Source organism: Trachurus trachurus (assembly GCF_905171665.1).
Source record: "Trachurus trachurus genome assembly, chromosome: 15".
Lineage (NCBI taxonomy): Eukaryota > Metazoa > Chordata > Actinopteri > Carangiformes > Carangidae > Trachurus > Trachurus trachurus.
This window is the reverse complement of record NC_139906.1, coordinates 10,136,600-10,149,626: the sequence shown is the minus strand read 5'-3', so window position 1 is coordinate 10,149,626 and position 13,027 is coordinate 10,136,600. Positions and strand designations below refer to the sequence as shown.

At 45.5% G+C, this 13,027-nt stretch overlaps 1 protein-coding gene across 1 annotated transcript in view; it reads left to right on the top strand.

Annotated features, from left to right (window-relative positions):
- ccdc88ab (coiled-coil domain containing 88Ab) overlaps positions 1-12,825 on the top strand; it is a 67,193-nt gene extending 54,368 nt beyond the window's left edge. Inside the window, exons 26-37 of the mRNA XM_083988722.1 lie at positions 386-572; positions 975-1,120; positions 1,257-1,349; positions 1,710-1,912; positions 2,106-2,153; positions 3,847-3,924; positions 6,677-6,913; positions 7,012-7,065; positions 8,069-8,155; positions 8,855-8,944; positions 9,680-9,909; positions 11,655-12,825. Coding sequence (XP_083844848.1) covers positions 386-572; positions 975-1,120; positions 1,257-1,349; positions 1,710-1,912; positions 2,106-2,153; positions 3,847-3,924; positions 6,677-6,913; positions 7,012-7,065; positions 8,069-8,155; positions 8,855-8,944; positions 9,680-9,909; positions 11,655-12,551 — 2,350 coding nt within the window. The 3' untranslated portion in view covers positions 12,552-12,825. The remainder of the gene's footprint in view (positions 1-385; positions 573-974; positions 1,121-1,256; positions 1,350-1,709; positions 1,913-2,105; positions 2,154-3,846; positions 3,925-6,676; positions 6,914-7,011; positions 7,066-8,068; positions 8,156-8,854; positions 8,945-9,679; positions 9,910-11,654) is intronic.
- The last annotated feature ends 202 nt before the right edge of the window (positions 12,826-13,027 follow it).

Here is a 13,027-nt window from a genome sequence, read left to right as displayed (position 1 = left end):
GTCGCCCTTTCTGCAGCAGGTCAACAAGGTCACCAGGAAGGTAATTCAGGAAAGGTGGCCAGACACAATAAAACAAGTCATCATTGCCCTTTAATGAGGCACTGAGGTGTTCCATAGGAAAAACCTTGAATATTTCCCTGTACCACTGTGTGACTGATGGGGGATTGTCTTTAATTCATTGAAACAAAACACATCTCCTCGCCAAAAGAAGAAGCTTACCCATTAATGTAAGCTGTTCAGCAGGTAATGAAAGCTGCCCCTTATGTATATTCAGAAGAAATAAGATTGGTTCCAGCTTTACTGTTTTGTGGCTCTCATCCTTTTTAAACTCAAGCATGTCTTCATATTGAGGCGTGACGTCCCTCTGCTCTGCTCTCTTCCTCAGACTCAACACGACCTATCGTCAGCTGGTGAGGGACAACGACGGTCTCCATGTGGATCACAAGAACATAAAGAGCCAGTTGAACAGCGCCAAGCTGGACCAGACCAAGCTGGAGGCCGAGTTCTCTAAGCTGAAGGAGCAGTACCAGCAGCTGGACATCACCTCCACCAAGCTCACCAACCAGTGTGAAGTGAGGAGAGACCTCTTCTCTTCTCTTCTCTTCTCTTCTCTTCTCTTCTCTTCTCTTCTCTTCTCTTCTCTTCTCTTCTCTTCTCTTCTCTTCTCTTCTCTTCTCTTCTCTTCTCTTCTCTTCTCTTTTCTTCTCTTCTCTTCTCTTCTCTTCTCTTCTCTTCTCTTCTCTTCTCTTCTCTTCTCTTCTCTTCTCTTCTCTTCTCTTCTCTTCTCTTCTCTTCTCTTCTCTTCTCCTGAGCCAACTGTCTTTGATTGGTTACCTTCCCTTTAATGTCTGATATTTTTTATAAACAACGTCTTAAGCCAGCTGTGTTGTGGAAAGTCGATTCCTTTAATGTATCATATTTTTATTTGAGCCAGGTGTTACGGTATCTCTTTAATATATCTGTGTGTGTGTTAGTTGTTGAGCCAGTTGAAAGGAAACCTGGAGGAGGAGAATCGTCACCTTTTGGACCAGATTCAGACTCTGATGTTACAGAATCGCACACTACTGGAGCAGACCATGGAGAGCAAAGACCTGTTCCACGTCGAGCAAAGACAATACATGTAAACCTATGCATTATGTTTTCTCAAAAGTACACAACAAACCTAGTATCTGTTGTTTTTTTGTTTTTGTTTTTATGAAATGTTCAAAACTGATCAGCTTGTCTTATTGTCTGTTCTCTCATCTCTGTCCATTCAGAGATAAGCTCAATGAGCTGAGGAGACAGAAGGAGAAGCTGGAGGAGAAGATCATGGACCAGTACAAGTTCTACGACCCCTCGCCTCCACGCAGGTAAACATCATCAGGTTACATTAAGTTACATTAACAGTGGTGAATCAGAGTGAAACTCAGTGTATCATGCAAAAACTATGCTGTAAAAACAACAACAAATAAAACAGTTTTCTTGTTGACTCTGATCTCTGAAGCGGGGCGTTTGGTAGAAAACACTCACCCTGCAGCCCCGGGAAGAGATGAATCAAATATTTATGGTCTGCAGAGCTTTAAACAGCCACATACTGCAACATCCATGAGAGGACTGAGAGGCTGTAATGAAGCCTCAAAGTAATGTTACACACATGGAACGAATCAGACATCAAATACATTCAGCTGATGCCTGCTGATTGTCTCCGCGTCCCCGTCCCTCCTCTGCAGGCGCGGTAACTGGATCACCCTGAAGATGAAGAAGCTGATCAAGCCAAAGAGCAGAGAGCGAATGCGTTCTCTCACGCTCACTCCGTCTCGCTCGGAGTACGGCGACGGTTTCCTGACGTTTCCCCAGGACAGCCAGGACAGCTCGTCCGTCGGCTCCGGCTCCAACTCGCTGGACGACACGCTCACACACAAGAGGAGCAGCAGTGAGTAGAAATGAAACGCATAAACGCACAGATGATTAACCAAGATTTCAAAACCAGAATAGCTGCAGTTTCAACCATGATGCAAAGCACATATGGAAGCTGTGAGAGTGTGTGTGAGTGTGTGAGTGCACGAATGGGTCTTTTCTCCCTTAACTGTTCCTTTGCTTCTTTATCTCTCTCTCTCTCTGCGAAGGGAGGAGAGGGCAGCAGCCCCATGCCCAAGGGCAGGGGTCCACCAATGGTATGCTGCGGAAGGGGAGGGTGGGCGGGGTTTGTGGCCCGGCTGTCACGTCTCTCAGGGCATGTTTTTGTGAGTCCATTGTCCGTGTCACACTCAGATGTCCTAGAGGTTACGGGTTGAGCTGTGCAGCACCACGAGGTTGACTCCCCCCCCGACCACAGGCCTGGTTCAAAGAGTAGATGGTTTGAAACAACAGATAGCGCTTGTTATCTATATGACCTTGTCTGAGGGGCTACTGAATACTGTAGTATTGGTATGTGTTGAACCAGGTGCAGTTCACTCTTAAGGCCGACCCCCCCCCCCCCCCATATAGGCGAAGGGCTCATTAGCCCGCAGTTACAGACATGTCAACCTGCTGATCTGTGCAGTTCACCTGTAAAAGAAGATAGAAACGCCCTTCGACGTAGCATCGTAGCTATTAAAAGGTGCAATGAATTAGCTCACTTCCACTCAAGTGTGTTAAAGTCAGGTTTATATAGGTTATATTCACTGGTACTTATTTTAACTGTACACGGGCACTTAGGTTTACTCAGTAAAACCAGCATGTAGTAGGTCTGCATGTTTTATTATCTGCAAAATATAAGAATTACTGGGTATAATGTAGAAGTTAATCTAGTCAAATATAAAAAGCCAGTGCATTTAAACACAGAATTTAATGCATTAAGGTTTTTCCATTTAAAGTTAAATGTTAGGAGAGAAATGAAGAGACACTTTGAATCATCTTTGGTTCAGTTGGTGTCATGTACACACAGTGATGGCATGATGAACCACTTTTTTTTTTTTGCCTCTTGGAAATGTCTGTTTTGGGATCTTTGCCGTCTTCCCAGATGCTGTTAACCTGCCCTTCGACCTTTTCACTGTCCTGATTGCACCCTTTAATACACATCGTCCTCTGTGTCCCATCTAGGTGTGGTGATGTGTTGACTCTTGTGTTGTTGTGTAATGTGTGTAATGCTCTATAAAGTCCGTTGGATATGTAAAATACAACACTCATGACCATTAACATGAGAGCGTTTGTGTGTGCTGATAGAGCGAGTGGGTGTGTGTGTGTATTTGCATAATGTGTTTCTGTTCTTTGTTTGCATAACGTATTTTTGTACAGAAGTCTGCCCTTAAAAGTAATACTCAGGTTTTAAAGTACGTGGAAGCTATTTCAGTTCACCCAAAAGCACTTTAACAAGTTTTTAAAACATTCATTGACACATTTATTAATACATCTGGTAAAAAGAACAAAGGAGCTGAACACGGTCTCTCTAAAATGTTCAAAAAAGTGAGAGACTGTGTGTTTCTGCCTCATCAACTTGTACCAGCTTTGCTAATATACTATTTCTAACAGTGTTTCCAGTAAATAACAAGAAATAATAATAAATGGATGAGGTGCATTTTTATGGACTGAAATACAGTTTTATCACAATCAAAGAGACTTTGTAATAACATAATTCACCAATCTAAGTCATGTTGTCGTTGTCCAGCACAGTGTCTGTCCAGGGGCTCAGCTCTCTCTGCATCTCTCCCCCCTGGCTCTCTGTGAATAAAAAACGTTAACCGCATCCTTCTGTTCTGCCCTCCTTTTTCTTTTGTTTTCTTTTCCTCCACCTCCCTCCCGGGATTGTTCTGTCGCTCTCTCTCCCCCTGTCTGTCTGTCTGTCCGTCCGTCTGTCTATCCCTCTCTCTCTTGGCTGCGCTCTGACAGCTATAAAAAGGTTGCCTTTCATGAGGAACAGATCCAAGGACAAAGACAAGGCCAAAGCCATCTACCGGCGCTCCATGTGTAAGACCTCCGATAGCCGCCACGCTAGCCTTCCTCCGCCTGCTCCCCCCCCCCCCCACCCTGTCATTGTCACGCTAGGAGAAACAAAGAAGGAAAAGTCACTGATCTCAGGGCGGCTGCAGTGTGTGTGTGGCAGCGACAGCATGGCAGTGTCAGGTTTCAGTCTCAACCCATCAAACCTACAGCCATTACTTTAGATTTCACAGTTTTTTGACATCTGAAGCCCTTTTTCGAGATGTCTGCTAAAGATCCACCAGAAATTCAAGTTTATATTTTGTGGTATAGTCGCCTCAGCCCCACGCTGCTCCTGCTGACATCAGTGACTTCTCCTTATCATATTTTCCTAGTGACCCCAACCCCTTCCGTCACCCCCTGCGTCTGCCGCCTCCCTCCACTCCCTCCTGTAGAGTATCTCCTCTTAGCATTCATGAGTGCAGTGTCACTTTTCCTCTTCTCTACTAACTGATGAGTAAATGAATAACACAAACCTCACAAACAAAGATGTGCTAAAGAACAGGAATAACAGAAGAAGTCAGGAGTTTTCTCTTTCTCTGTATCTGTCTCTCGTCATGCAGTTTGATTTTCATCGATTTTAGCGTCATATATCATGTTTCAGTTTGGTGATTGTGGGAATCACTATGCGCATTGGGCAACTTAGCGGGCAGCTTTGTCATGTGCTCTGTGGTTTGATTTTATTTGTGTAAACTGAATGAAAGGCTGTGTTTGAGTGCGTCTTTATGTGTGTGTGTGTGTGTGTGTGTGTGTGTGTGTTCAGGCGAAAGAGACTGCGGGTTTGCCTTTCATGCGCCTGTGCTGTGCTTGCTACCATCTTTGATTACAGCATGGCATTACAACAAATATTATCACCAACTGCCTGATCATCGCTGCTCACACTCACCATGGAGGACTTGAAATGGAGCCTTAACTCTCTCTTTCTCTCTCTCACTCTGTCACTCTATCTTTCCCTCCGTCAGCGTGCTGCATTTCAGATCTTATTCTGCTGACATGGCCTCATCACCGCGCTGATGATTCCTGCTCTGATCTTTTGTTGTACAGTGCTGCTACTGCTGCTGCTGCTGCTGCCGCTGCTGCTCGGTGCAGCTCTGCATGCCCTCATGCCTCTCGCTACCATCGCATACAACTCAGTCAACTAAGTGCATAAAGACAGTGGCCTCTTGAGGATGATGCATCAGGCTGAGATGGTGCAGTAATGAGGGATGACACTGCAGCCGCCATCTTTATGCACTTAAGATAATCGTCGTATTTTTTAATAGTACTGCCTGCATGTAACGACGTCGTTGCATTTAGATAGACCTATTAGTAATGTTGAGCAGGGCCTCACCACAAAGGGCAATTCTCTGCTATATTAACCCTCTAAATGGGAGAATTGAGCCTTTTTCCTTAATGATGCTTCCACATTAAGGCACAGTGAGTAAGATGTTTTCAAACCACTGGTAGTTCTCCAGGCTGAAACAATTTGTGACAACCTGGCCACTAAATAAAGAGTCACAATGTCTCAGTGTATTCATGCAAAATGCACATGATATTAAACTAGAAAAAGCATTTCCAAGAATGGAAATGGTGTGACTGCTGATAGCAACTGAACGCTGTTGCAGAATTAGCAAATAGTGCAAGCAGTGATCACCATACAAATGTTTGACCAAGGTCGGAATCGAACCCACAACCTCATGGTCATTAGACTTTCACTCTGCCTCTAGGCCACAGTGCACACACAGTTGCAGAGACTGTTGTCTGTTAATGATCTGCACACTGTCAACATCAAGAAAGCTTGAGAGTCAAGCTTGAATGACTTAGAATGAAAATTTCTGTGAATTTCAGGCTGAGAGCAGCAGTTTCAACATGAAGCAAGTTATCAGAAGTCAACAGAGGACAACTGGGAAAATAATTCACTATAATTGTTGTTGAGGCAAGATTTGAACCAGCAACCTTCAGGTCTCCAGACCAGCAAGCTAACCACTAGGCTACAGACAGAGACAGTATGTGAGGGGTAAAGAAAACCTTTGATACAATGAGCTTTATACTATGAGGAATCAAAGACTGTCCAATGACAGCTGAATAATTGGAATCAAAAGTCAAGCAATGATGTGAAATGACTAAGGCAGGAATCGAACCCATGACCATATGATCACTAAACCTTTACTCTGCCACTCGGCTACAGAGAGCACACTGCTTTCAAGACTGTTGTCATTCATTGTAATGTGATGATGTGCTGCAAACTGGTATGAGTAATCAAGGAGATAACAAACACCTGTAACCAATTGAAGGCGGGGGAGGAGAGCAGAATTCAACATAACATAACAAGAGTTCTTCCCTTGGATTCGAACCAGTGATCTTAGGGTTGGCAAGCAGCCACCCTAACCCCTACACTACAGTGGAGTTGTGAAGAAGACTGTTGTCTGTTAATGATCTGCACACTGTCAACATCTAAAAAGTTAAATATTTGAAAAAGTATAAATAGTATAAAAGAGAAAAATAATAGCAATATTGTCCTGAAAAAGCTGCACGTTTTGATATATGAATTGTTGAAATAGCACAAAGTATGAAGGACTAGAAGAAGACCGTAAAAAGGCGGAAGAAAATGGCCAAACAGAAGAACAATAGTGTGACTGCTTCAGCAGTCACACTAATTAAAGGTCCTGCTTGGAGATGAGATAGGATGTAACAAAAGAAAAAAATGCATGAACTGTTCCAGTCCTCATGTCTCTTTTCTATTCCTCCGTCCGTCCATCAGCCATGAACGACCTGCTGCAGACCATGGCGGTGGCCGGCGGTCATGCAGCCCAGTGGGCGGGCAGCATCGAGAACCTCGACGGCGCCGAGGCCGGAGACGGCGGCATGACGGTCAGCAGCAGGCGCGGCGGGCAGCGCATGAAGGAGCTCGCCTTCTCCACCAACGCTATCGACTGCGCCGCCCTCACCCTGCCCAGCGCAGGGCACAGCAGGGCCAAGCTGCGGCTTCAGGTCAAAGGTCAGAGGAGCGCTGATAGATGGCGGTTGTTCGTATGAAGTGGATGAAAATGGTGTCAGAGATGCTACAGCTGCTTTTTTTCTCTTTCTCCCCCGCAGGTAACGCCTCCTGCGAGGATGTTGCCGGCTCCTCAGATGACCCAAAGAGTCAAGGTAAGACTTTTATATCAAACTGTAGACTGTGTCAAACGACAGGGGAAAGGGGGGTCGCAGCAGCCGGGGATGTTTAGACCTCTCAAACGAGGGATAAGAGAAGACTGAAAAGCCCCAAAAGAGCAGGTCACGTCCTCAACACTCCCACACCGCTAATCTTTGGGCTGCCTTCCTGCACTTCGATTAAGCCTGATCTACAGTCGGAAAAGCAATTTTAGCAGAGAGCAAAAGAGAGAGATCAGCCTCCCATTGAAAGTAGGATTGACTCTATTCCAGGCTTTAGGGTGTTATCCAGGGCAGTTAATCTGCGGCCGGCCAACTATTCATCACTTCTATGCCACTCTGATGGGGATGACCCAGTTGTTAAATGGCCACAAAACGACTGACACACATTCCTAGTTCAACAACCTGATATCTGACAAGAATAGTATTTTAAATATTTTTTAACCGCTTAAAATGCGTTTTGTATCCACCGACCCCCCGAGACATGTACATGTACGTAACCTATACTCCCTTAAGTATCATTAGACCGGTTCCACAGGACGTTAGTGTAGCTTTATTAGTGCCCAACCTGGGTTCTACTTAGCTGATGAGTTCCCAGCATGCACTTTATAAAATCCACTGCAGTGCCGTCACACCCATTTTTCCGGTACTTCTCTATAATGGCCGGAGGAAACCGCCTTCCACTCTCGCACACCGGACGTTACTTATAATGTATCAGCCATTAGGTCATCGTCTAGAGATGGTCTGTTCCTTTATGTTAAATTCTTAATGGAAGTTTCAGACACGTATTGATTTTACAATTAACTTTTACTGGCCACATTTTTTCACTTTTAGATTTATGTTTCCATCTCTCTATTAAAAAAAAAAACATGGATGGTGGTCATGGTTTGCTATGCGTGCATTGTCGATGAATAGTGTGATATTTCCTTCAGACATGATGTGTCTCAACTAGGGCGTGTTGCATTGTTCATATACTAGATGTGTGTGTGTGTGTTACCAGGCCTGCAGGTGCACAGCAGTGCTTTGGCTCTGTCTCCTTCCCCTGTTGAGCTGAGCATTATGTGCAGAGTGCCCTGTAGCATCTGTAGTAAGTGACAACTACTTGGCACCAAATCTCACCTTGGGGCCGACAAACAAGGGGCTGGTTTCCTAGACATAACAAGTAGAAAGAAACCTTTTAATACTGGTGGAATCACTGGTGGAAAGATTCATTTTAAATTCTAATCTGGTGTCAGCCGTGTCCTGAAAACCAGTTTGAAATGCTGTCACGGTCCCTGGTTTCCTGCTGAAACTGTCCCCCACTAAACACCGGGAAGAGCAAGGTCACATTGTCACCACTCCCTTTCTTTTTCCTCCTTCTCACTTTCTCCTTCTCTCCCCACTCAGTCTTGCACCGGATCCAAGGCATGCCAATTTTATTTTACTACTATTCTACCTCCACTCTATTGTCTCTTTCTGTTATTCAGTATCAGTATTGTCTCTATTAGTTCCCCTTTCCCCTCCTTTTTTCCTTTAGGTGGGTTGGTCCTGGCCCTCTCTGTCAGTAGTTTGTGTTTACTAACTGGACATGTTGGGGATGCAGCCTGGCACTGAGCCACCCGGCCTGTCCCTCTGCCTGGCATGTGCCATCTGCTGCCCCAGCAGGAGCCGTGCTCTCAGACTGTTAGCGTGCGCCTACGTGCTATTCTTTGTGTTAGTGCACGTTGGTGAGGATCCATGTATGTGTATATATATGAAACCTAACTGTGTGTGTGTGCACGTCTCTTCCCTCTCGTCCCTTGCCCAGCCACCAGACCCACCAGTCTCCATAGCAACAGGACCATCAGTAGTAATAGTAACAATAACTCCCACCTCATCTCTCCTCTGGAGGGCAAAGGTACGCACCTCCTTCCTTTAACCCTCCCCTCTCTCCCTCTAACTCACCTCTTCCTGCCGTTCCTCCTTTGTTCCCTTTATCTTCGCCTTTCATGTCTTTACTCAGACCGACTTTAAGGTTTAAGGTGCTCTGTGGCTCAGACTTTTCCCTCCTGTGGGAGAGAAATTAATCACTTTAGAGCTGCTACAACTAGCTGGTCCATTGATTAGTCAATGAAAAGGAAATAAATTGCCCTATTTAAAAAAAAATGATTACGGTAATCATTTAAGACATTTTTTTAAATACAAAATTCTGTTATATGTTCTCATGAGTGCATATTTACATAATAGTAAAGCGAGTCAGACAAATAAAGACATTTAATCATGTTACCTTGCGTTTTAGCAAACTGATTTTATCCATTTCTGTTGTTTTCTGAAGGAATAGACTAGAATGATCCATAATATAATTTAACATCGGTATGGTCTAAAAATGATTAAAAAATAAATAAATATATGTTCAGCATGGGACATTAACATTTCTCAGCCTGTTGGGCTTTTATCAACCTAACCCCTAAAGTCTTTGTCTCGTCTCATTTTCTGTTCAATGATGGATCAGATGATGATGAGCTTAGATTTCAAGCAGTAAAATAATATTTTTCAATTTTAAATAACCTAATTAACCATTGTGTGGACTAAAAATGAGTTGAGGTTTGATCAGCTCCTCTGTGGATCTAATCTTTGCCTCCCGTTCCCACAGGCACGTTGAACGGCAGCCTGAGCCGACCTCACAGCGAGAGCAGCGGGGAGTTCAGCCTGAGCTTAGACCAGGAGGTTTGGTCCAGCAGCGGCAGCAGCCCCGTGCAGCAGCCCACCTCCGCCGCCGCCGCCGGCAGCCCGGGCCAGACCCAGATCAGGAAGACGGGATCGCCCGGCAACGAGGTGCTTTCCCTGCAGCAGTTCCTGGACGAGGGTATCGATCCTGCAGAGGTGAGGCCTCTAACTCAGTTAGAGCTGATGTGTTGCTGTAATGTGTCTGTTGGATTAAAGCCAGCAGATTGAGTTGACTGGGTTTTACTAAAAACAAAAGATATGATAACTCACAGTTCTCAAACTTTTTCAGTCATTCCCCACCTTGGACATGGGAGGATTTTTAGTGATTAGTGTTTATATCCAATTTATGACAACTGACAGTGACAGTTCCTCATCACTCCCGGGACAAAGACTTTTATATGTAGGCCTATATTCTCCATGTTTTTCCTCTCTTCAAATGTGAAATCGGGTGTGCGCCCGGTGTTTCTCTCACGCTCACTCACTCTCGATCTGCATATGAGTGAATGTTATATGAAAACAAAAAATAGTGAGAAAAAACAAAACAAAAAACAGAGGCACTGACACCACGAAATGGAAACATTGTAATAATTCCTGTGACCAGTGACCACAGCTGGCCACAGCTGGCCACAGTGGTCTAAGTCAGCTTGTCTGTAACACTTTATAATAAGTACACACTATTAAGCATTAGTTAAGCATGAAATACTGAATCCATTATTTATAACACATGAATACTCAATTGTATGTAGTTTATAAACACAGTTAAAAATGTTTTACTCATCATTGATAAGCACTAACTGTATAACAACATACTAATATAGTATTCATGTGTTATAAATGAAGAATTCAGCATTTATTAATGTTTAACTAATGCTTAATAGTATATGCTTATTATTATAAAGTAGGGGTTGCACAGACTAGTCGACTAATCGACTAGTCGACTTTACTGCTCCACAATGACGTTTTCAGCTTGACGTCGACTAGTCGCTGATCATGTAACAGTAGGCTACAAGAGTAGCGGCTTGAAACAACAGCTGAGTGCGCTGAATGAAAAAAATACGAGCGCCGTCAAGCTGGATAGAACGAGCGCATACCAGACAGGAAGTCTGGCACAGAAAAGGCGAGAGAATCCGGTCGATTTTCAAAATAAAATAAATGATGATTAAGTTTGCTTGTCCGCCTAGATATTTGTCAGTTGCGTCTGCACACAAGACACACATCCATACACACAGCGCTAGAGACAGACCTGTAGCCTACAGACGGGTCGATGTTTGACCGGCGCGGAGAGAGCAGGAGAAGCTGCTGCCTGACACCAGCCAAGCGCCTGTGAGGCGCTGCGCTGCCGCGGCCAGTGTGTCGGGCTGTCGGCAATTAAAAAAAAAAAAAAAAACTCCGCTCATATCGACAGCTTTACGTCGCGCACAACGACAACCAACAACAGCAACAACCAACCAAAAAAAAATGTGAGTGAAACTGTGAGTGAGCAGGACTGTGATGGTGACGAGGCCTGTGTGTCGTTTTCCTCCCTAATTGTTTAACGGACAGTAGCTGCAGTATTATCTTTTGCACTTGTATAGGAGTGCATGTTACAGAAAAACAAACTGATTTACAGCTTGTTGTTTATAGGCTAAAGCTGCTGTTCTGTGGACTCATTTCTGTGCATGAGCGTCTGTCAGTGAATAATCTACAGATTGTTGCCAAGCATTTCCCTCCTCCTGTAATTTATGATGGGAAAAATATGAATGACGTCATCAGCGACTAGTCGACGTCGACTCGACTTTCATAACATTAGAGTCGACTTTTAAAAATCTGAAGTCGTGCAACCCCTATTATAAAGTGTTACTGCTTGTCATATCGCTATTCCCCACCAGTGATAACTGATGATCTGTGTCTGTCCTCTGTAGTCCGGCAGCCAGGAGAACCTCACCGTGGACTCTCCTCGCCTCCCCACCTCGTCCGAACACGTGCAGAAAGAGCGCACCACCTCCACAAAGGGCCGAGGGATCCTGCGCTCGGCCAGCGGGAAGGCGACTCTGGTCAGCTCCGACCGCCCGCCGAGGTCGTCGGGACAACCGGGTCGCCCGACGCTGCGGAAGGCGGAGAGCACCCGGGTGAGGGGCTCGGTCCCGGTCCGCTCCAGCCTGTCGTTGCAGGGCAAAGCCACGTCGGTGTCGGAGCGGCTGGACTCGGCCACAGCCTCGGCCACTCTGCCGCGGGCGAGCAGCGTCATCTCCACGGCCGAGGGAACCACGCGGCGCACCAGCATCCACGACCTGCTCTCCAAGGACAGCCGGCAGCCCGTGTCCGTCGACGCCTCTCCTCCCGTCGCTGCTTCTTCTTCCTCCACCACCAAGGCCGGGCTCCGCTCCCAGCCCACACCCAGTGAGTACAGCACCAACCTAACGGGACCCCTCCTCGCCACCGCCACCGCCACCGCCGCCCCTTTACCCAAGTCCCTCAGCTTACCCTGCCATTCTAGCCTGGACGACCCCGACCTCTCCACCCTCGAGTCTTTCCTCGGCCCCTCCTTCACTGTAGAGTCGGTGTTCATGGACTCCATTTTTAGCAGCGAGTCAGCAGGCAAAAACCTCCCCTTCCTGTCTCTCAACCCCACCTTGGTCAGCAACATCAGCGGCCCACCCGTTGCAAATAAACCCACACAAAACCAGAGCTCACAATCAAACGGCCAGGTGAGATCCGGCCCGGCCGTCGACCCCGATCATGTGAATGTGAATGATCCGGACCAGTCGCTGAGCGCAGAGGAAAACCAGTCCCTGTGGTATGAGTACGGGTGTGTGTGAGAGACGGGGAGGTTCTGGCCTGCTGATACTTTTATATATATAAGACTTGACCTAAAGACCAATGAACGGACGGATCCTCCTCTGCATGTATTGATCAGAGCACTGTCTTATCTCCTCGTGGTGTATTGGTTTCATGCTTTTCTGTTTGCCATGGTGCTGACTGGTGGTGATTTTGCTGTTTTTGGTTTTATGTTCCGTTTGGTTTTTCCCGTTCTGACTTTTTTTTCTGTCCCGTTCTGTTCTCTAAGGTCGGACTTTGGTTAACTTTGTTCTTCCGTCCAGCAGCTTTTTTTTTTCCTTTTTTACCACATTATTGTTTCCACATTATATTGTTTCACTGGCTAACACTAGACTATTATCTGCTGTTGTGGATTTGTACATCACACTTAAGACTAAATATTAATATTTTTGTTTCTAGCTTCAATCGCAAACGAGCTACAGAAGCAGAAATGTTGGGAGATTGAGCCATAAAGAAA